This window comes from Phascolarctos cinereus, unplaced genomic scaffold, assembly GCF_003287225.1.
Source record: "Phascolarctos cinereus isolate Bilbo 61053 unplaced genomic scaffold, phaCin_HiC Scaffold_9;HRSCAF=440, whole genome shotgun sequence".
In the NCBI taxonomy this organism is placed as follows: domain Eukaryota; kingdom Metazoa; phylum Chordata; class Mammalia; order Diprotodontia; family Phascolarctidae; genus Phascolarctos; species Phascolarctos cinereus.
This window is the reverse complement of record NW_027556402.1, coordinates 41,862,984-41,887,971: the sequence shown is the minus strand read 5'-3', so window position 1 is coordinate 41,887,971 and position 24,988 is coordinate 41,862,984. Positions and strand designations below refer to the sequence as shown.

The 24,988-nt window shown below is 37.3% G+C and overlaps 1 protein-coding gene across 1 annotated transcript in view; it reads left to right on the top strand.

Annotated features, from left to right (window-relative positions):
- The window catches only part of MANBA (mannosidase beta), a 107,406-nt gene that overhangs the window by 16,530 nt on the left and 65,888 nt on the right, over positions 1-24,988 (top strand). Inside the window, 4 exon segments of the mRNA XM_021008374.2 lie at positions 305-475; positions 1,626-1,749; positions 16,851-17,026; positions 18,501-18,611. Of these exon segments, the coding sequence (XP_020864033.1) occupies positions 305-475; positions 1,626-1,749; positions 16,851-17,026; positions 18,501-18,611 (582 nt within the window).

Below are 24,988 nucleotides of genomic sequence, written 5' to 3'. Positions count from 1 at the left end.
CAAACAGTCTTGTATCCAATAAGTAGCTTCTGTGTGTGTGTGTGTGTGTATGTGTGTTACTGTTTATTTTTAGAACTATCATTCTAATAAGAGGAAGATACAATTTGTACATCTTATTTGGGAGGAGAGTTAATTTAGAATAGAGATATAGAACCAAATTGCATTATGGAGTGGATTTTTCTACAGAACACTTGGATAATTTTTCTTTTTTTTTCTTTTTCACAAATTTCTGTGTTTATTTAAATTTTGCAAATCAATCTCAGTATTTCTGTTTGTCTATTTCTTTCCCCCCCCTTTAACTCAGACCTTTGATATTACCAAGGAAATCAGAGAGCTCAACACCATCAAGCTTCATTTCCAGTCAGCAGTTTCATATGCTGCTCAGCAAAGCAAGGCTCATACAGAGTACCAGATACCACCTGAGTGCCCTGACCCTGTCCAGAAAGGAGAGTGCCATGTTAACTTTATTCGAAAGGTACAGGTTTGGGCTTGGGGATAAAAGTGAACACAGACTAATTTAAATATACACTTGTGCTGTGAAATGATTCCACTTCAGCTAATGCTATTCCATTTTTCTCCCAGTTATAGAAAGCCAGACAGTAACAATTTAAATGAGAACAGAGTGGCCAGATTCCCAGGCCCATTGCTAAAAACTGTCTAATTCAGAGAGTGTTTTGTGTTTTTTGTGTTATGGTCCAAGACTGTGAAACCCTTTTTTTTTTAAGAAGTAAGAAAAAGGAGGAAAATTTTTCTTCTCTCCCCTCCCCACTTTTGTTTTGCTAAGCTGGAAATGCATTGGTCACTCACAGGCCAGATCCCACCACTGATTGTCATGGAAGCTTTGATCTTCTCTGTTTTTGATCTAGATTGGTCCGGTTCTCTCTAAGCAGTCAGGCAGAAGTGGACCTCACCATATTGACACCAGACTTAGCACAGATACCGATTGACTGTAGCCCTACCATGCTCAAGTGATAAGCCCTGGATTTATCTGTAGCAAGGACTGCGGGTGTGGAGCACCACACCTTGCATGGAAAATTACTTTTCTTATTATTCTTACAAGTGCTGGGCTTTGTGTTTGAACTTGAAATAGGAACCAGTATTGGTTCTGCTTGAAGATTGACAGGCAAATTGATTTCCATAAATGGAAGGATGGGGGGGTTAAGCAGGATGAGGTTGGTTAACATTGGTTTGTCATAGACGTTGGTCTTTCTACCAGTGTTAAGGGTCTGGGTGGAATACTTTAATTCTATTTGGGGAGGAGGGACAAGTAGGAGTCGGGAAATACATTTGACTTAATTCCATCAAGAATCATCCCATTTAAGAATTGTCTTATATGTTCACATGTTTGTTTCCCTGTTCTTTGTGATTACATTTAAACTCAGATAATTGGGAGGATTTGGTGACTAGCAGGTAGTTAAATAATATTTACTTAGTAATATAATGAGCTAAGACAAAAGAAATGCAAGACAGTCCAATAGGAATTGTGTGTCAGCATTTCTGACAATTTTATATGGTGCTGCTTCAGTCATGATACTCTATATAGAAAGCAGATCTTTAAAAAAGGACCCTTTGGGTGATTTTCATCAATCAGTAATCAAAATATTTGTTGTTTCTTGGGTTTACAGGCACAGTGTTCATTTAGCTGGGACTGGGGTCCTTCCTTTCCGACTCAAGGAATATGGAAAGATGTTAGAATTGTGGCTTATGATATTTGCTACTTGGATGACTTTACTTTTACTCCTGCTTATGGTAAGAGAGGATGATTCTTTAAAAATAAACTTTTATTGATATTTTTGGCTTTTGCAAACTTCTCATGGTGTCACTCTCCCACCCAAATTGCAGAGAGTCATCTCATATGACAGTTTTTTTTAAAAGAGGAAGAAAATGCGTGAAATGGATTCATACATTGAAAATATATGCAATGACCTTCCATCCCTCTTCAAAAGATTGTGTCTGGGATACCTTTTCATGTCTCTTCTTTGTAATTTTGTAGCATTCCCTTTGGATTGTTTTATGGTTGATTTTTCCATTTATGTTATAGTCATTTAATATATTCTTTTCCTGTCTTTGTTTACTTCATCCTGCATCAGTTCATGTAAATCTTTACATGCTTATTTGTATTCATCATAGTCTTCACTGCTTTCAGCATAAGGTGATTTGTTTTTGTTGCAGATGGCGGTTGAACTTCTGGGCTATAAAAGTTGCTATGTTTATAGTTCTGGGAATTTGGGGCTTGTTTTTCTTTTTTAGAACTTGTGACATAGTTTTTGAAAAATTGTGGAAACTATTCCTACATTGTATTTAAGTGGGAAAAATTCTTAAGATAGAGCAGGAGAGAGACTAGGACTAGTTATATAGGTCTGGGAGCCATCTTCTTAGAGATGGTAATTAAGCCCATGGGAGTGGATGAGGTCACTGATAGAGTATAGAGGAAGAAGAATGCTTGGGATTTATCTTAAGATACACTTGTATAGCTGGGTAGAGTTCAACATTCATTCAACAAATATTGGATATGATAATAGCCTGAATAAAGATTTCTCCAATATAGGTCTCCCCCTAAAGTGAGATCTTTGGAGGAAACATATCTAGAAGTAGATTTATTCTATAGAGATTACACACACACACACACACACACACGCACACACATATAAAATATAGATCTATAAACAGATCTATATAATAAATATTTTTATATATACATCTATACATACATAGATTATATATAGATATATATAGATTTCCTAGCTCTGTAGATTTATCATATAGAGCTATAGATATATGCATCTATAGATTTATATAAGAAATCTGTATCTATCTACATGTATGCATTAAGAAATCTATATATATCTACAAGTATATACTTGCATATAGATATATAGATTATATGTAGATATATTAAACAGGTTTATTCTATAGATGTAATACTTTATATATAGATCTATTATCTATATCTGCATTTATTATGTAGATCTTTAGATACATATATTTATGTATCTGTAGATCTATATAACAAATATATATCTGCATCTCTACACACATAAATATAGAGATTATATATGGATCTATAGATATAGAATTATTCTATAGGTATATAGTTCTATACTTATATAGACACATCTATAGATCTATAGAATAAACCGATATAACTATGTATCTATACACAGATGTAGCTACATAGATTTATTCTATAGATCTATTTTATATATAGAGTTATAGCTATGTAATATGGATCTATATCCATACATCTACACCTGTACACATAGGTATATAGATTATATGTAGATATATTGTTGTGGATTTATTGTATAGATTTATAGATATAGCTGCAGTTATTATATAGACCTATAGATCTATTGTACAGATCTATAGAATAAATTTATTTCTGCATATAGTCTACAGAGCTTTATATGTGTGTATAAATGTGCACTGAAAAATAATTATGGAAAATTATTATAAAAACTAATCTAATAAACATTCATTAAATTCCTGTGATGGGTGAGGTACTGAGCTAAGCACTAGGATACAATTAATAAATAGAAAGACAGCTCCTGCCCTCTGGGAGTTTATAATCTAAAGGGGGAGACAACATACAAGAGAAGGTAGAGAAGGAAGGGAGCCCAGGAATACCTGGGTACCCTAACCCTAAAAACCCTGACCTATTTGGCAAACAATAAATTTTTTTATTATGTTCTCAATAATCATCAACAAAAATGGACAATTAGACATACAAGAAAAAATAGGATTGTTAATGAACTATAATATGCAATTATTTTGAAACTGTATATTAAATTTAATACATTAATCATGTCTTTGTGTCCTTTTCTGAATTTTCTTTTCTTCTGTGTACTTAAAATGTTTTATTGTTGTTCCTATTTTTGCAGCTCTATTGCTCTCAAGTGTTTCAGCTTTTTGCCCCTCTCTACCTCCCTCCCCCCACATAGAAACTCTCCCTAATAACAAGTGTAGTCACCCCAAACAAAATAATACTCTGGCCATTCTTCTTCTGGAACTCGAATCTGTCCCCTCTCCTCGGGAGGCAGGCTTCATAATTAGTATTCTAGAGCCATAATTGTTCCCTGCATTTATCAGAGTTCAGCAGATTTTCAAAGTTGTTTTCCTTTATATTGTTGTGGAAGTTTTTCTCCTGATTCTACTCAACCCAGTCTGCATAAACTTACACAAGTCATCTGAGGTTTCTTCGAATTGGTTGTAGTCATCATTTCTTACAGCACAATAATATTTCATCATGTCCGTATGCCAGAGTTTGTTCAGTCGTTTTCTGGTTGATGAGCATTCACTTTATTACTTGTTGTTTTCCCCAAAGGTAAATGGAACAAAAAGTGTCAGGAGTTGCATAGCAGGGGATCTCTGGAAAGTGAGGAAATTTGAGAATGGCAAACAGCTGTGAGAAGTTGGGATTTTCATGCATGACTAAAATAGCTACCTCATTTTCACTTCCCCTCCCCATCCCCCACTCTCCTGTTCACTCTGCTCCTTGGGCAACTAGGACCAATGAGACCGTCCTTGTTGTCTGAGAGCTTATGTTCTACTGGTGTCTTTGATAGGGAAATTAGGAGGAGGAGTGGGTTTGGGAGGAAAGATGAGAAGTTCTGGTTTGGATATGTGTGGGTATCATGTGCTTATGAATTATTCAGTTTAACATGTCCAATAGGCAGTTGGTGATGAGGGTCTGATGCTCAGAAGAGAGACTAGGACTGGCTATATGGGACTGGAAACCATCAACTTAGAGATGATCATTGAATGCATAGAGCTAATGACGTCACTGAAAACATAAAGAGAGAAGAGAGCCCAGAATAGCTTCAAGGGTCAAACATACAGGGGATGATCTAGAAAAGCAGAGAGAGGAGTAGTCAGAGAGGAAAGAGAACTATGGCATGAAAACCTAGGGGGGAGACAGTAATCAGAAGGACAGGTAAATCGCTTGTGTGAAAGGCCGCAGAGGAGTCAAGACGGGTAAGGACTGAGAAAAGACCATTTTGTTTGGCAATGAAGAGATCAGTGGTGACTTTGAAGAGAGCAGTGTCAGCTGAGTGAGGTTAGAATCCAGATTGCAAGAGGTTGAGAAGTGAAACTCCCCAGTCCCTGGCATGTAGTAAGTGCTCAAGAAATACTTGTTGATGGACCAGCTCACTGAATGAAGGGAGAGGCATAGAGGCAACAGGTGGAGATGAATTTTCTAGGTCTTTGGCCTTGTTAGAGAAAAGAGATATTGTATAATAATAGCCTGAGGGATGGAAGGTCAGGTTGAGGATTGAGGTTAGTAATGTCAAGTGCAGCAGAAAGTTAAGGAGAGGATTAAGAAGTAGCCATTAGGGGGTCAGCTAGGTGGTGTAGTGGATAGAGCACTGGCCCTGGAGTCAGGAGGACCTGAGTTCAAATCTGACCTCAGACACTAACTAGCTAGCTGTGTGACCCTGGGCAAGTCACTTAACCCCCATTGCCTAAAACAAACAAAAACAACAAACGACAAACAAAAACAACAAAAAAAGAAGTAGCCATTGAAGCTGGTAGGAAAGAAAGAAAGAAGGAAACAAGCATTTATTAAACCTATCCTATGTGCCAGGCATTGTGCTGAGTACTTACAAATATCTCATTTGATCCTCACAACAACCCTGGGAGGTAGGTAACTGTTATTATCCCTATTTTACAAATGGGGAAATGGAGGCAAACAGAAGTTAAGTGACTTGCCCAGGCAGGGTTACCACCCCCTCACCCCCACCCCCAGTAAATGTGTGAAGCCAGATTTGAACTCAGGTCTTCCTGACTCCATGGCCAACATTCTCTCCACTGCACTGTCCAGAGTGATTTCATTGGGGATAGAAGCTGGGTTTGCAAAGTGGTAAGGAGTGAATGGCTAGTGAAGCAATAGATTAGTGAGTATAATCCACTTTCTAGAAGATGGACGATGAAGAGAGAGCTGGAATGATCACTGGTAAGGTCAGTGAGATTTTACTTTTCTAACCTTGATGAAATGTTGCATGTGTTTGTAGGCAGAGGTGAGGAAATCAGTTAATCAAGTGAGAGATTTGAAGGGTGAGGAGAGGGTGAGGATGCCCTGTAGAAGAAGATGCTGAAGGAGGTGTTACACATGCGCGGCACCCCCTTTTAAAGGGCTCACTCTGTGAACCTCCCATAGAGAAACGTAAAGCAAATTGGAATATGCCGAGTGCCTGAGCGGAGGACAGAGTTCTATGAGATGAGATGAAGGGGGAGAGGGCTTCAAGGAGGAGTGGCATTTGAGCTGGCTCTTGAAAATGGACCAAATCAGCAGGAGGGATGGTTGAGGGTTGGGGTGGGGAGGCACTGGAGGATGGGGGAAAAGGAGAAAGCATGACAGAAGCATAGGCTGTGGGAAGGTGTAGATGTTTTCAGCAGAAAGTGAGGATTCCAGTTTGGCTGGAACCTGTGTGAGGGGTTGGAAATGTGAGAGAAAACTAGAAAGAGGAATATGAATGCCTCACTAAGGACTAGTTAAGACTTTCTCCAGCAGGCAGTGAGTTGAAGATTTTTAAGTAAAGAAAATATTTGATCAGGCAAAGTAATATAATATTCAGGAATGCAGTATTATTCTACTGTATTCATTTGGTTCATGTGGTGGCACAGTGTGGAATTTGAGTTAAGAAAACTCAAATTCAAATCCTGCCTCAGACATGTTGGCTATATGACCTTGGGCAACTCACTTCTTTAGCTCCATTTTCTTCTTATTTGTAAAATGGAGAGTATGATAGCACCTATCTCCCAGCGTTGTTGTGAGAATCAAATGAATTAACAACGTAAATTACTCTGTACACCTTAAAGCACTACATAAATGCGAGCTATTGCATTGATTCTACATTTACTGATATTATCATGACTTCACAGCATTTTGTTAGGATGTTTGTGTCACTCACTCTCCTGGCCTTGGCCAGTCTCCTCTTCCTGCTCCAGCTGCTACAGGAGGAGCCGCTTCTTTGTTTCTCTCTTCAAATTCATGGCTGCAGAAAGAAGCAAATATAGGTCCTAGGATGTACATCCTTTTACCATCACCACTTCCATTTTATAGCCAATACTCAGCTGTTAGACTCTTCCATGATGCTTTCTTGTTACTTAAAGTATTATTTAGCAAAGAAAACACCTTGCTTCTCCATTGTCTTTGATAGAATTTCATATATTTTTGCAGTTAATATGCTTTGCAGAGTCTGTTGTTTTTCTGCATCTGTAAAACAAAACAAAAAATTAGTAAAGGTTTTTTATCCCGAAGTTCATTATTTCTTCTCCCTGTATCTGTTTGTATCTGTTTGTTCATCTGTAAGCACTGTAGGTCAAAGTACTTTATTGATTTTTTGAGGGCTCTGACCTATAATTTCATTGGTATCATAAACTTGAAATGAGGAAACTCCTAGCAGTTCAGATTGGCACATGCTTTGCAAGAGCCTGAGACTGTTATGGGTTAAGTGACTTACCCAGGGACACACAATTTATATCAGAGGCAGGATTTAAATTCATGCCATACTGCTTCCCTACTTTGTTGATTCTTTTTAAAAAATTAAATTTTTATTGCTATCCTCTGTATTTATATCACCTGCATCTCCCAGCGTTTCTATTCCATTCCTTCCCTTTCTCCCAGAGAGCTTTATCTTGTAACAAAGAATAAAAAGTTATTTAAAAAAAACAACACAGTGGAGAAAGTCTGACATTATCTTCATTGTTCTATACCCATAGTCTTCTCTCTGTTTGAAGGAGGGAGGGAGGGGGAGGTACCTTTTTGTGTCTCCTTTGGGCCCACACTTGGACGTTTAGAATCTCACAGCATTGATTTAAATTATTTCCCTGTTGTTTCTATTTACAATGTGCTTATTGTTTGTCTTGTTTTCCTGGTTCTGCTTATTTCACTTTGTATCAGTTTGTGGAAGCCTTTCTGTTTGTCATATTCATCATTTCTCATGCAGTTGTGTTAACATTCATGTGCCACACCTTATTTATCCATTCTCTAATCAGTGGGCATCTACTTTGTTTCCAGTTCTTTGCTGCTATAAAAAGTGTTGGTACAAATATTTTAGTATGTATGTGTGTACATATACACATATATACATAAATAAATATACACACACACGCATTTTGTGGAATAGCAGTGGAATCCCTGAATAAAAGGGTATGGCTATTTTACTGAAATATCTGTGATCTAATTCACATTTAAGAAAAAAATGTCATGATCCTTGCTATTCAGGTCACATATTTAAATTTATTATGAGAATTGGAGTAAAATGTAGGTCTAAACCTAATTTCTGCCAGAATGCTTTCTACTTTTCTCAGTAATTCTTATTACATGGAGATTTCTTTCCTAGATAATTTATTTTTTGGAAGTTTGTCATACAGTGAGTTATTGTGTTCAGCTGTTTCTGATTGCTTCTAGTCTGTTCTATTGATCTTATCAACTTTTAAACAAGTGTAAAATAGTTTTGCTGATAAGTGCTTTAAAATATAATTTTATATCTGGAAGCTCTATTCCCCTTTAATTTTGCCCTTTTCCCCCCCATTATTTACCTTTATATTCTAGACTTTTTGTTTCTCCCAATGAGCTCTGTTATTTTTGTCTAGCTCTGTAAAGTGTCCTTTTGGTTAGATTGGTGGAGCACTCAATATGTAAAAAATCTGGGTCTCATTGTCACTTTTCTTGTGGCATACCGCAGTCATGAGTACTAGTACTAGTTAAGTAGTTCTTTTCTCTTTTGAGTAATGTTTTCAATTTATCTGTGAAAGTAATGAGTGTGCTTTGGTAGATTGACTCCTAGATATTTTATGCATTTTTTAGTTATTTTGAATGGGACTTTCTATTATTCCCTTTTTGGGTTTTGTTACTGCTATATAGAAGTGCCGTTGATATTTTTTTCCTTTGGGTTGGGGGGGTTGTTGGTATCCTGTTCCTTTACTGAAGCAATTATTTTAATTGTTTTTTTCCTGATTCTTTGGAGGTTTTATATATTTATACAGATATCATTACCTATTTATATTCTGATGCTAGAAGAATTTTGCGTGAAGAATGTCATCTGTGTAAATAACTATCATGGTTTTGGTAATTTAAAAAAATCCTTCTATTTTGCATTGTTAGTTATCGATGGTGGTATTGCAGAAGACTGCTTTGATGTTGCAAGAGTTTAGTCAGTTTTTTCTCGATCTCTAGGTATTATACGGTGTAAGAATTAAGCCATTCATGTGTTTTGCATGACTGCACATATATGTATAATCTGTAATGGAAAAAATAAAATATAAAAACCAGTGTCCACTTTACAAAAAAAGAAACCATTCAATTTTACATGTATTTATTGCACCATTTACTCATCGTTCATATTTGTATAGTATTTGAAGTTTTGCAGAACTCTTTCCTCATCCCTTTGTGAGGCAGTTAGTAACTGATGTCCTGAGAGAGAAGTAATTTTCATTTATTTAAATGTTTATTCATTATAGTTTACTTAATATATGCTTTATTATATTTCTATTATAATTCATCTAATTACAGTTTAATACTGTTAATAAAGTTGCTGAGGTAGAATTCTAACAAAAGTTTCCTTATTTCAAAGTAGATACTACACTTACCATACCAAACTTCCTCATGCAGAGTACTGGTTGGGCAATGTGAAGGATATGATTATGACTAGGGTACACTCCTTGTTCCTTTTATAGGGTGAGTAAGAGCTAAGTATAAATCACTCTAATACAAGGTTTAAGACATGATAACTCATAGGCTTGGAGGATTTTTTAAAGGTCCCTTCCAATTCTGAAATGTTAAGTTTCTGTGATTCTTGGTTGTAGAGTTACAAGTGATCTTAGGATCACTGGGAGTGGGGAGAGGCAGAAATGAATACTAAGTTAAGGAATTTAGACTGTTTTGTAGTCCCAATGGAGCCAGTGAACAATTTCTTTTAACTGAACAGTACAACCATTCTGATAAATATTTCAAACTATACCCATCATTCACTAAAATGTATATATACATTTTAGTCTAGTGAAGACCATTGCTAGACTTACACCCCAAAGAGATCAAAGTCAGAGGAAGTGGACCCATATGTACAAAAATGTTTATAGTATCACTTTTTGTTGTAGCAAAGAACTGGAAATAAGGTGGGTGCCCATAAATTAGGGACTAGCTGAACAAATCATGGTACCTAAGTATAATGTCACATTATTGCACTGTAGGAAATGACAAAAGGAGTGGATTCAGGAAAACCTTGGTAGACTTATGTCAACTGATACAGAATGGGCCCAGTAGAAACAGGAAAACTGTGTATATGATGACTACAAAATAGTAAAGGAAACAACTTTGGAAGACTTAGGCGCTGTGATAAACACAGCAGCTGGTCTCAACTCCACAAGATCGATACCGAATCGTGCTTCTTGGTGGTGAGGTTATATAATGAGACTTACATTTTCAGACATTGCTAATGAGTAGATTTGTTTTGTGCTTTATTGTTATGAGGGAGCTCTGCATGTGTGAAATTTCAGGAAGTAGGGACACTAAAAAGATGGAATGAAAGAATATCATTGAATCGTTAAATAAAAAGAGAAGAACTGAAGAAAGTTCAGAAGGGGACACAGACAGGGTAGTGTTAGACCTACCATGTTGAATTTGCAATATTTAAAACAAAGCCAAACTAAATCAAACATCATGTAGCACATAGTGCAGTGCCTAATATGAAAACAGGAGTTGGGTTGGAGAGAAAGTCACTGATCTAGGCACTGAATGCTTTCTGATTTGGATCTTGTTTGATAGGAAGACAGAAGATTGAAAGCAGTAATACAGAGCTCTGACTTTGTATCTCATGATTTTTACCTAGTGTGTTCTCTGAGTCCTAAGGGGCCCTTCTCAGAAAAGGCCCTGGGCTCACATGTGCTGGGTTCAATCCTAGGAGAACCTGAACCCCACTGAGAGAGGATCAGGCTTTTCCTACACTCTTTGACTCATTATGCCCCACAACATCTAATTTCAGAGAAGAATCTCCACAGCAAAGCTTACAAATGGCTCATGTCTAGAGTCTCCCTAAATGGGATTCTTGATATAATCCTTTTATAAAATATAGAAGAATTATTGGCTAATTTGATTTTAAAAAATAAAAAAATTATCAATATAAAAATGAAAAAGATAAATTCATAACTGTTGAAGAGGAAGTAAGAACAATTATCAGGACCTATTTTGTCCAGTTAATCGTTTGCTAATGAAACTGACAATGAAATGAATGGATATTTACAAAAAATTAAATTGCCCATATTAACAATATAGTAAATAGGATACTTAAATAATGTTATCTTGGACAAAGAAGTTGAACAAACCATGAATTAATTCCCTAAGGAAAAAAATAAAAACTAAGGATCAGATGGATCTACAAATGAACCCTACCAAACATTTATTATTTTTTAGGAAGAGAACAGGCTAAAAAACAAGAAAAACTAAGTTTGAAAACTATGCTTCAATCTGCCTTTAGGTTTCATCAATTCTTTCTCTGGAGGTGCATAGCATTTTTCATCATGAATCTTTTGGAAGTGTCTTGGATCATTAATATTGCTGAGAATAGCTAAGTTATTCACAGTTAATCATTGTGTAGTGCTGTTACTGTGTACAATGATCTCTTGGTTCTGCTCACTTCACTTTGCATCAGTTCATATAAGTCTTTCCAGGTTTTTCTGAAATCTTCTTGCTTGTCATTTCTTGTAACACAATATTATTTCATCACAATCATATACCACAGCTTGTTCAGACATTCCCCAGTTGGTGGGTATCCCTTCAATGTCCAATTCTTTGCCAAAACAAAAAGAGCTGCTATAAATATTTTTGTACATATAGGACTTTTTTCCTTTTTCTTTGATCTCTTTGGGATACAGACCTAATGGTGGTATTACCAAGTCAGAGGGTCTTCACAGTTCTATAGTCCTTTGGGCATAGTTCCAAGTTGGGAAGGTCTCAGAGAGTGAACAGTGAATCCTCTTGATTCATGGGGGAGTGACTGTGGATCGCTTATCTATAAGCCAAATCTATAAGGTTTTTCATATATTCATACTCAGAGTTATATGTCAGGTTACAGATCAAATATTTAGAGGGCTCACAATGAGAAGAGAGGCTCGTATGCCAAGAAAACTTAACCACCATGGAACAAGAGGCAAAGCAATGCAATGGTGATCATCATTATTAATTAATATCAAGTTTCCTTGTATTCTAGTAATCCACTCCCACTGTCCATTAAATCAACACATTTTGAGTCCAAATATCTTATGTAGTCATCTGGTCCCTGGAAATCTCTTGGACGTTGTAGAATAGGCGTCATTCTCCGGGCTGCTCTGAAAGGGCTCCGCTTATCTGGTTCCAAATCACTTGTAGATAATTCCGTTAAAATCTGCCAGTAACAAGACTTGATACAATTCAGTATGATATCTTTAATTTGGTTTTCCAAACCTGAAACTTGAGGGAATTGAGGGGATTAGGACATCAAGTGGTTAATTGTGAGAATTGGGTGAAGCACAATGATTCCATCTTATGACCCAATTCTGCAGCTCGCTCAGTTCCTTTTCTATTCATTTAATTGGTCTAATACAACTTCTGTCTTGTGAGAAAACTTTATTCAATTGCAGGAATTGGGAATAAACTTAATGTATTATTTGAATCTAGCCCTGTGTGGCTGGAAAACTGGACTATCTCTGCCTGCTGCTTAGAGACTCTTAATTAAGGACCTAGATGATGCTGACCAGAAACTCAGTCAGATCCAAACATTGATGTAAAATAGTTTTCTCACAGTTGCACAACTCAAGCAATCTGTATGTCTTACCTGATCCCATACTGATCAATCAGTTACTGTTTCTATGTTTCTTTGATTTGTATACAGACACTTAGGGGGAGTGGGACACCTCTTTTTTCTGGTTTCAGGGAATTGCAGCTATTCACTCTTTTAAGATCCTCCAAACTTGGAAAGTCCCCACTCTTTCATCCAATTAAAAATGGTATTACCTCATATTGTATTGTTTCCTTTTAATTAATTGGCCTTATTTGATCAGTTGTTTTTAATGCATAAAAGTCTGCCTCCCTCTGTATTTAGGGTCCATTGCCAAAGTGGAAGAAGGCTACTGATCCCGTTTGTTGGGCAATTGCTATGCATTGCTTAATGAATCAAAATACTCAGGAGCTCAAGCCTTTATTTCCTCAATTATTTCATCTTTCACCCACCACAGTTTTTTTTTTACCCGCCGCAGGTGTGAGGTTCCTCAGAGTTGTTTTAATTTGCATTTCTTTAATTAATAGTGATTTAGAGCATTTTTTCATATGACAAAATAGCTTTGATTCTTCTTCTGAAAATTGCTTGTTCATATCTTTTGACCATTTATTGATTGAGGAATGACTCATATTATTATAAATTTGACTCAGTTCTGTGTATATTTGAGAAATGAGGCCTTTAACAGAGAAACTTGCTGCAAAAAAATTTTCCCCCAGTTTCCTGCTTTCCTTCTGATCTTGGCTGCATTGGTTTTGTTTGTGCAAAACCTTTTTAATTTAATGTAACCAAAATTATCCATTTTACATCCTGTAATACTGTCTATCTCTTGTTCAGTCATAAATTCTTCCTTTATCCATAGATCTGGTAGGTAAATGATCTCATACTTCCCTAATTTGCTTTATGATAACACCCTTCATTTCTAAATCATATGCCCATTTTGACTTTATCTTGGTATACAGTGTGAGATTGTTGTCTGCCAAACATTTTAAAAACAAGTCAACCCACTGGCCATATCTATTTATGTATTATCTCATCCTGCTCATATTGTTTCCCATCTCTTTGCTGAGAAGTGAGAAACCAGCATTGTATTTCTACTTATAGTCCTATCTGGTCCTGAGAAAAGAACAGAAAATGAGAACTCTATGTGAAACTGTGATTCAGCCATCATGTGCAGCTGTTATAGTATTTCAAATTTATCATGGTAGTTCAATACTACCCTGCCCGTCTTTGTCCTCTTCCACATTTTCTTCAGTTTTCTTCTGTTTAATGATTCATTGATCTTCTTTTCTTTCTCTGTCACTTTCCTTCTCACTCATAATCCCCCCCCCAAAAAAAAGCCCTTCCTTGTAACAACCAAGTATTAACAAGCAAACCAAACTCATACATTGGCTGCCTGCCTCATTTTGTACTTGTGCGTCAAGGGGGGAAACGTGGTTAAGTAGTTGTTTTCTTGTCACAGTTGCTCATTGTGTTGATCATGGTTCTTAAGTCTTCCACCCTTGTTTTTCTTTAGTGTGGTGGTCCTATCCTTATGTAAATTATTTCCTTGGTTCATTCTTTATCATTTGGTATAAGGCCTTTCAGCTTTCTATGAATCTATCCCTTTTGTCATTTCTTACAGTGCCAATGATACTCTGTCATATTTATACAGCATAATTTGTTGTGCCAATAATACTCTGTTATATTTATACATCATAATTTGTTTAACCATTCCTCGATTGATTGGCACCCCTGTAGTTTCCACTTTTTTTCCCTACAATAAAATATTCTCTCTTAAATATTTTTGTACATGTAGGTCCTTTCCTTATGTTTTTAAAATCTCTTTGGGGGTATACATCTTGTAGTAATGTTACTGGATCAAAAGATATGTCATGCACAATTTAGTGACTTTTTGGTTATAGTTCCCAATTACTCTCCATGAGGGCTGGACCAATTCACAGCTCCATTAACAATGCATTAATGTGCTTGTTTTTTCCCATAGTACCTCCAACATTTGTCGTGGTCCTTTTTTTTTTTCATTTTTGCCAATCTTATGGATGTAAGGTAGAACCTCAGAGCTGTTTTAATTTGCATTTTTCTAGTAATTAGTGATTTGGGGCATTGTTTCATATGGTTCTTGGTAACTTGGATTTATTCCTTTAAGAACTGCTTATTCATATCCTTTGACCATTTTACTGTTGGAGGATGATTATAATATAATTATATAATTAAAGCACTTCCTTATAGGTCTTAGAGAACTGCATTTATTTATTTGCTTTTGAGCTTTGTGTAATCATAGTTTATCATTTTGTCTGATTCTCTCTACTCTTTTTTTTTGGTCAGAAACACTTTCCCTGAACACAGTTGTGATAGATATTTCCTTCTTAGTTTTTTTACATTCTTTATGAATTGAACTTTTATTTCTAAGTTACAGTTGTCTGTGTTGTGAGATGTTGGTATGTCTAGGACCTTGTGGGTTTTTTCCAGCTCTGATATTCTGTGGTTCTTTTGCTTCTACCTCATTTTCCTCTAAAATAAAAATTAAAAAAATCATTAATTGTGATAGAACTTGAGTTTTCTTGAAACTGAACATTGAATGATTAACTGATTTTCAGTATCGGTTGAGTAAAATGGTAATCCGAGATCAAGTTGTGAAAAGAAAGTTTGTCTCCCAGAAAATATAATTTGAGCAAATTACTTTTTTGTAGTTAGTAGACCAATAAATTAGTTGTCCCAGTTTGCTGTTTGATGTCCTCTTTCCCTTCTTCCCCCTCCCCCCAAGCTAAGAAGAAGTTGTGGTGTGTTTGTTTTTTTTTCCCCTTTTTTCACCTCTCCTAGTGAATAAATGCACTGTTTTCTTTAATGTTTTAAGGATAAAAATGGCAGCCAACACTCCCTAGAGTATTCTGAAGTTTCCAAAAATAATCCCATGTCTGAGCTAAAGCTAACTTAGCTGAAGTTTCCATGGAAAACCTTTGTAGGAGGAGGGCAGATTTGTTCATTTAGGTTAATTGCTTCTTGACTCCCTCTTCTTCTGATTCATTACCTGGCCACAGGAACCTGGGTGTGCATATCTGTGTCCTTTTCTTGGGAGCCTCTCTGAGTCAACTTGAGAAGAGATTAAGAATCTGGACAAAAAGCCAGGAAACTAACCCTTGAGCCCTATCTGACATCAAACCAGTATACGAAGTATCGGGTTTTGCTATTTTCTGTACTGTACTTTGCATTGGGCTTTATAATTTTCAAGATTCTGGCGCATACATTTTACCCTCCCAAGAACCTTAGAAGTGTTGGGACTAGGCCCAGAACCCAGGTCAATTCTTTTACTTCCATACCATGCTTAGCATCTTTGTATGGTCATCTACTCCTCTCAGTTGACACACAAACTTTATTAGCCCCTCCTATGCAAGACACTTGGCTAAATGATGGGGACATAGAGCTGAAAACTGCCACTGGCCTTCCCTGTGGTAGGAACACCTTCACAATAATATATTATTATTATTATAATAAATAATAATAATAAATTATGAATAATTTTATAAGTAAAACTAGCCTAAAGATTTAATTGGCCCAGGGAATTAAATCTTAAAACTTTAACTTTGGGGCCAGAGGAATTGTGTGTCTTCCAGTTTGATTGACCAGCCCATCCGAGTTAACACACCCTCCTGACTGGCATGTTACCATCAATGTAGGCAATCACCTCATGCATGAAATTCTACATCACTGAATTATTAAAGTAGTTGTATGTACTGTCATTTAAAAATTATATTTTGTCTTTTCAATTAACAAATTTTTTTCCTCCCTCTCACCTCCATTAAAAAAGGAAAGCAAAACTCTTTTAATAAATAAACAAATTCCCATATCATGCATGTCTAAAAAATGTGTGTGTCCTTCTGCACCTTGAGCCCATCATGTCTGTGTCAGTAAGTGAGTATCATGCTTCATCATCAGTCCCCTGGAATTATGCTTTGTCATTGTACTGATCAGAGTTAAGAAAGCATTTATGTCTATGGGGTCACAAACAGTTCTGCCTTCTCAGTGAGTCTAAAAGAGCTTACAGATAATACTAACCCTTTTCTATCTATGGATTTTCTTTTCTTTTTCTCTTTATTTCAGTGAGCAGTGCCAGAGAATGGAATCTTAAAATAGAAGCTTATTTTGATGTAGTTAGCTCAAAACCGCTTGGTGGCCAAGTAACAGTGAGCGTTCCAGATTTGCAGACCCACCAGATGTATGACATCAAACTTTATCCTGGACAGAGCATGATCCCCTTGCTCCTGAACATCAACAAGGTAAGAAGCTGATTCTTGCAAGAAGCATATGGGATGAAAACTGAGTCCTTTTCATCTTCAAAGAACAGGAGACAAGAGGCCATGTGAGTCACTTGTCTCCATATCTTTACTCCTTTGCATTTTTAAAATTCGCCCTTACAAAATTAATCCACATTGTGTATTCTGGAGAACATTTTCTAACCAAACCCGTTTTGGTATGTTTCCTTTCTCCTTCATTTTTATCTTCTGTATAAACTACATCTTTTCTCTAACTGTCAGAACTGCAGGATCATTTAGGCTCCCAACAGAATTCAGTAGGACTTCAGGCTCATAAAAGATGGAGAAAGTGACTCAGGATCCTTGATCCCTAAGGAGGCAGGAGATAAGAATTGCATCTTTACTATTAGAAACATTATTCCAGAGCCACTAGATGATGTTCTAGGTATAATTAAAAATGAATTAAAGATAAGATTACTTTCTGTATCATTTAACATTTGTTGACATATTTCCAAGTGCAAACATCCTCAGCTTTTGTGCACTGAGGTGGAGTGTGCCCTGTTCTCTTCCTCTGGATGCCGTTTGTATAGAATCAGCACAATCTTTAACAAAAAAGGAAGGGCTAGCACTGGAGGACAAAAAGATGGGCTAAAGCTACTTAGTAGCTGGGAGAAGTTTGTCTGAATTGACTTGATGTCTCTTAGAAAACAGACAGGAGAGGGGAAGGCTACTTAAATCATTATCTTCCATGTAGCAGGAGATGCCTGATAAATATTCAGGTCTGATTGAATTGAATAGAAAAAGCTTAGTATCAGAAAATCTTGGGGTTCCAAATCCCTAGGAGTATGTGCCTCTATTCATTTACCATCAGCCAGCATGAACTAATTTGTCCTCTTACTCACTGGGGTTGATTAATATCTGTAAGTTACATTCAGAATTCTGAAATCAGCTTGGCCATGGCTTAATAATAAGTTCTCTGTTCAAGTAAAGTGGTAACTTTAGACTAGACTGATTGATTATACTACCTGATTAGAAAAGTGTGTGCTAACTGGTGAAGACTACAGAAGAGAGGAAAATGCATAGTATCATAGACCTGAAGCACCAGTGGAGTTTTTGGAATTTCTGTGCCACTACTTTTTTCTTTCCTTGTCCTTTCTTTGCGATTTAGTGTCTCTTACTCTCTCTGTTCCTACTGAAATTGTGGCACATTGTTTGAAATGTTATTTGTGGCCTAATTTCTGTTTCCCTGATTTTATTAGTGAGATGCAGTATTCTCCAGGCATAGTGTTTTTGGCAATTCTGCTTTCATTTCTGGGACCCAAAGTTTCTAGACTCAAAATTTGAATTCGTGGTTCATTTTCCCCCTCCTCTAACTTGGTGGTGTTGGCTGTGATGGAGTGGATGAAGAAAGCTGGACACGTAGGACAGTTATTTTTAGTTATTTGCTGGACATGTGCCAAACGTTACTTATATAAGATGACTTTGTCTATTTCTTAAGAACACTACAGTGGAGACTTGGTGGCCTAATGGACATGGAAACCAAACTGGGTACAATATGACAGTAACTTTTAAACTGGAAGGAGGCCATCATATTGAAAAATTAACTAAGGTGAGTAAGCACTTTTGATTCATATAGTCTTTTTTATGCTAATTTTTAAATTTACAAATCAGTGTCATAAAATGTTAAGTGCTTCTATTATATTGCCACCGCCATCATCATTATTGCTGCAGCTGCTGTTGTTATTAATCATTTAGGTCATTTTGAAAGCAGGCAAGTGTTCCAGGTGCAATATTTCTCTTGCTTGCTTAAAACTTCATCACTGCCAGAGAACTGGGCTCTATTATTACTTGGAAGGAGTTTTCTCAACCTTCTCCCAACCTTCCCCTTTAGCTAGTGGCGTTTATGAAAACAGTGGAGTACTTTGTGTGCAGTAAAAGCAGTATGTAAACATTTTTGCTTTTATGTAACAATATATTACATTACAAAGTGCATGTTGAAAAGCCTGCTGGGAGTTTGGTAAAATTTAGAAACACTGTTGATGTAAAGCCTTTTCTGTTTGGTTGAGTTTGCAAGTTCCTTCTTAAGTTTTCTTTTACATAAAAAAATTAAACATAGAAAATGCTCAGGGTATACCTAAAGCTGGCAGCTTGGAGCTTTTCAGTCTTCCCACAAAGGCATTTTTGTCTAGTTCCTAGTACTGCGATATGGTGGCAGAGAACCTCAGAGCAACATGGCTTATGACATCATTTCAGATAAATAACTTCCCTAAAACAGACATAGTGAAAGTCAGACTTCGCAGAGTTAGGTCCCCACAAGTCCCAGTAACACTTTATAGTATCAGTATTGAGAGATAGGGCTAATTATTTCAAATAATGCCTGCATGTTTCCTGTGTCTTTCCAGCATTAAATCTAATAGGTATATTTAAACAATATTTAAATATTTGACCCTGCCAAATCAAGGCTTGCTGTGCCATCTACAATGTTTCTATTTTTTTTCTTCTGTGGCCCCAGGTGTGTTGAATATATTTTCTCTAATCTCTAGCTTATTTACTTCCTTGTATAGGTGTGTTGGTTAGGCAAAACTATGGTACTCAGTATTCACATATTCTTCTACTGCTCTGTGTTTGCCACATTACGATATTTTTTGTGGCTAGTAGGGTAATCCCACGCAAGCATTTTTTTCTCCATTGGCCATGGCCTAACCACCAGGAATTCAGAGTTAGAGTCAGTAAACATTAAGTGCCTACTGTATGCCAACCATTGTGCTAAGTGCTGGGCATATGAAGAAAGTCCCTGCCCTCAGAGCTTGCAATCTAATGGACAAAGCTTGGAAATAAAAAGAAGTTGAAAAGGAGTTGGACAAGAGGGTGTCTGTCTTGAGGGCACGATGAAGTCTTATAGCCAAGGCAGGAAATGATCTGAAGAGATGTGAGTTACAAAGTTGATTTCATCTTGCAAAATAATGAGTTTCTAGAGATCATGAAATCCAGGATTGCAGCAGGATGGGAAATGATGAGGGATGGTAAAGGATCAGGGAGGAGCTTTCCAGTGCCACCCTCTCCAACCAGAGTGAAGGAAATGGCCTCAGAGCCAGGGGTGCTGAGGAGGTGTGAGTCACATGAGTTGATTTCCTCTTGAGGAATGATGAAGTTTTGGAGATCATGAAGTCATGATCGTGAGCAGCCCAGGTGGGAAATGAAACTGACTGACCTGTGTTGTTCCAAAGTAGAGATTTCATAGGCATAGCACAGACCAGGCCTGTATGACATGTGGCCCGTGGGTGGTATGTTGTGCAGGCCTGTTCTACATCCTCTACATTTTTTTGAGGGCTTCCTGAAATCCTTTCACGGGCTGCGAGTAGCATGGACTGTATGTTATGCTGACATAGACTGTGTCTAAAAATGATAATGCATGATGTTCGAAAAGACCATTTGACTGTTTGCCAACCTCTAGGAGAACCATAAGAATTCAACTCTTCAGCAGTGCAGAGATGCCTTTCATCTACCCCTGGGTAATGCCTAGCCTTGAAGTCCCAACCAGTGTAAAAGCCACGTCCAGAGAAAATGAACTAGAATCTGAGATGACTACACAGGGATTCTCAGCTGAGGACTGTCTGAGAGAAAGACAATCAGCTTGGAAATAAAAATACCCATTTTAAGGTGTCTTTTTTTTTAAGGCAATTGGGGTTAAGTGACTTGCCCAGGGTCACACAGCTAGTAAGTATCAAATATTTGGTCTGAGGCTGGATTTGAACTCAGGTCCTCCTGACTTCAGGGCCGGTGCTCTATCAACTATGCTACCTAGCTCCCCCTTTAAGGTGCTTCTTAAGCAGCATTTTTCTAACACTTCATGGATAGTGACTATCTTCTACGAAATTATAACCCTATCTTGGTAGTAATGACAATTTGCCAACATGAAGTTAGGCAACATTCTTGTTTTATTCTTTTTTTGTTTGTTTTTTAGGCAACTGGGGTTAAGTGACTTGCCCAGGATCACACAGCTAGTAAGCGTCTGAGGCTGGATTTGAACTCAGGTCCTCCTGGCTCAAGGGCTGGTGCTGTATCTGCTGCACCACCTAGCTGCCCCAAGGATATGACTGTCCCTAGGGCTTTTTTTTAATTTTTTAAAAAATTTTTTGCTTTTTGGTGAGGCAGTTGGGGTTAAGTGACTTGCCCAGGGTCACACAGCTGGTAAGTGTCAAGTGTCTGAGGCCAGATTTGAACTCAGAGGGCCTCTTGACTCCAGGGCCTGAGCTCTATCCACTGTGCCACCTAGCTGCCCCTCTCTTGCTTTATTCTTACTGAAAGCTAACAAGTGAGGTCTCTCTTTGTCTTATTTCTTTTTATTGATCTCTGTCAATTTTTTTTTAAAAAAAAGAATGACTATTTAAAAATTCTGAACTTAAATACCAAAAAAAGAGCATTTACGCACACAGCAGAACACAAAAAGAGGATTCTCTATGGAGCGTCCATTTCATGTGATTTGCTTTTTAATAAAAGTGTATGGTAAATTCTGTGTTATTTTCAAAACCGTCCTGCTTGTCTGTGTGCATCCTTCTGAAGTTCTTTGGTTCATTTAAAAATATTTCAGTGGCCCATCTTTTTTTTTTTTGGTGTCACTATTGCTTCTACAATTAAAAACTAAGAGAAAGGGAAAAAAACCCCTTGTAATAAGTGCATTCAAGCAAAATGAATCCATGCACTGGGCTTGTCTAAAAATGTCTGTCTCTTTCTGCACCCCGGGCCCATTCCCTTACTGGCCAGAGGTGGGTAACATGCTTCATCCTAGGCTTTTTGAAATCTTTCAAAGCTCTTTTTCCCTATCATATTGTTATTGTATAAATTGTTCTCCTGGTTTTCATCTCTGTGTCAAGTCAGGAATCTGAAATTGGCTCCTTTGTTTCTTATGGTACAATAATATTCCTTTTTATCCATATCCCATGGGTTTGTTTTTTTTTTAAAAAATATTCTCTGAGTCTGAGAAGCCATCTAAGGCCTCTCATAGAGTTTTTGCTTTTCTTTCTTCCCCCCCTAACTTTTGTTCTCCCTTTTAGGATCAGGAAGTTTTTTTTTCCCTTGTAAGTCACTCCCTCTCTGGTATTATCCTTCCTCTTAACCTCCCCAGCTACCCTAGTCTTTGCTTTTTCCCTGTTTTGTTTGAAAAATTGTATGTGTTCATTTCATATGAGTAAGGTTCATCTGATACCCACACCTCCCACTCCTTCCTCCATATTGTATACTCTTGTTCTCATATACTCCAGTTATGATAAATAACAAGTCCTACCCCCTTCTTCCTCCTGTCTGTACTGGTGGGTTTTTCCTTTTACCTTCTCTTATCTTTCCCTTCTTAAAAGTCTCAGGAAAAAAACCAATTTATTCCCAGGTCCTCTGCTTTTCTTATTTAACCGTCTCAATACCCTTTGAGGACATTACATTCTTTCTTTTTCAGCCCTTAATAATTGTATTGGGATTGATTTGAAGGTGAGACCGTTGTTTGATTTAGATACCTGTGATGATTGATATTAATGAAGTGAGACAGTTTTGTTGTTGTTCAGTCATTTCATCGTGTCCAACTCTTCATGACCCCATGGACCATAGCATGCCATGGCCTTCTGTCCTCCACTATCTCTCGTAGTCTGTCCAAGTTCATGTTCATTGTTTCCATGACACTATCTGTTCGTCTCATCCTGTACCGTCCCCTTTTCTTTTTGCCTTCAATCTTTCCCAGTATTAGGGTCTTTTCCAATGAGTCCTGTCTTCCTGTTAAGTGACCAAAGTATTTAAGCTTCAGCTTCAGTATTTGACCTTCCAGTGAATAGCCTGAATTAATTTCTTTAGGCATTGACTGATGTGATTTCCTTGCTGTCCAAGGGACTCTCAAAAGTCTTCTATGGCACCATAATTCAAAAGCATTGATTCTATGGCACTCAACTTTCCTTATAATTCAACTCTCATAGTCATACATTGCTATTGGAAAAACTGTAGCTTTAGCTATGTGGATCTTTATTAGTAAGGTGATGTCTTTTAATTTCATGGCTGCAGTCACCATTTGCAGTGATCTTTGAGTCCAAGAATAAAAAATCCGACATCGCTTTCATTTCTTCTCCCTCTGTTTGCCAGGAAGTAATGGGACCAATTGCTAAAATCTTAGTTGTTGGGTTTTTTTTTATGTTAAGCTTTTCCAGCTTTTACGCTGTCCTCCTTCACCCTCATTGAGGCTTCTTAATTCCTTTGCACTTTCTGCCATCAGAGTGGCGTCGTCTGCATGTCTGAGATTGTTGATATTTCTCCCAGCAGTCTTAATTCTGGCTTTTGATTTGTCCAGCCTGGAACATCTCACTGTATACTGATCATAGAAGTTAAATAAATAAGGTGGCAGCTTTGTCATACTCCTTTTCCAAGCTTAAACCGATCAGTCGTTCCATGTTCAGTTCTAACTTTTGCTTCTTGATCTGCATGCAGGTTCCTCAGGAGATAAGTAAGATGATCTGGTACGCCCATCTCTCTGAGTATTTTGTTGTGATCCACACAAGCAGAAGCACCTGTTACTCCCTTGCTTTCTCCATGATCCAGTGAATGTTGGCAATTTGGTCTCTAGTTCCTCTGCCCTTTCAAAAACCAGCCTGCTCTTCTGGTAATTCTCAGTTCACATACTGCTGATGCCTAGCTTGCAGAATCTTAAGACAACCTTGCTGGTGTGAAATGAGCACAGTTGTTCTGTATTTTTGAATATTCCTTGGCACTGCCCTTCTTTAGGATTGGGACATCAACTGATCTTTTCCAATCCAGTGGCCACTGTGGAATTTTCCAAATTTACTCGCATATTGAGTGCAGTACATTAGCAGCAGCATCTTGTTAAGGTTTAAAATAGCTCAGCTGGAATTCCCTCTCCTTCACTAGCCTTATTGTTAGCAGTGCTTCCTGTGGTCCACTTGACTTCATTTTCCAGGACATCTGGCTCTAGATCAGTAACCACACCATTGTGGTTATCAGTGATGTTAAGATCTTTCTTGTACAGTTCTTTTAAGTAGTCCTGCCACCACTTCTTAATCTCTTCTGCTTCTGTTAAATCCCTACCATTTTGGTCTTCATGCTCATTTTTACATGAAACTTTCCCTTGATATCTCTAATTTTCTTGAAGAGATCTCTTGTCTTTCCCATCCTATTGTTTGCTTCTATTTCTTTGCATTGCTCTTTTAAGAATATCTTATCTCTCCTTGCTATTCTCTGGAATTTTGCGTTCAGTTGGGCATATCTTTTCCTTTCTCCTTTCCCTTTCCACTGAAACAACAAGTCTCAATACCAGATTCCTTCTCTAAGCAATCAAGTCTTATTAAATGTTTTTTACCCAGAATAGTTTGTTGTTCTGAAAAAGCTGCAAGTAGTGCTGCCAGCCTTTCCCTCCAACCTAGCATAGGCTGTTATTGTTTCTTTTGCCTTCGCCAAAGACTCTTAGAATGCCAGAGCTGGAAGGATCCAGAGAGAGCATGTTGTCTAATAGCCTTGTTATATTGATGAGGAAACTGACCAAAAGAGACTCAGTCTTTAGGCTCAGTGCCTAAGAGGGAAGCTTTCTGTATTGTGGAATGACGTAGTTCACCTTTTTTTATATTGTTTATATATACATATATGTGTATAAAATGTAGATTTTATATTATACTGGGTGCAGCCTTTTGACTGAGTCCGAGTTTTACAGCGCAAATCCTTTTATTAAAGGGATCTGTTCTGTGAAGCTTGGATTCAGTCAAAGGGCTGAACTTTGAGGGCCTAGAGGGCCACATGTGGCCTTGAGGCCTCAGGTTCCCCACCCCTGCATTAGATGCTAAGGTTGCTGTTTTTCAGATGTGATTAAATCTTAAAATTTCAAAGATACATCATAATAAAGGGAGGAAGGAATATGGTGATACACATATCTTTTTACATACATCAGAGCAGATTTCCCTCATCTATTTTGTGAAAAGAAAAAAAATACAAATAATTCATTCT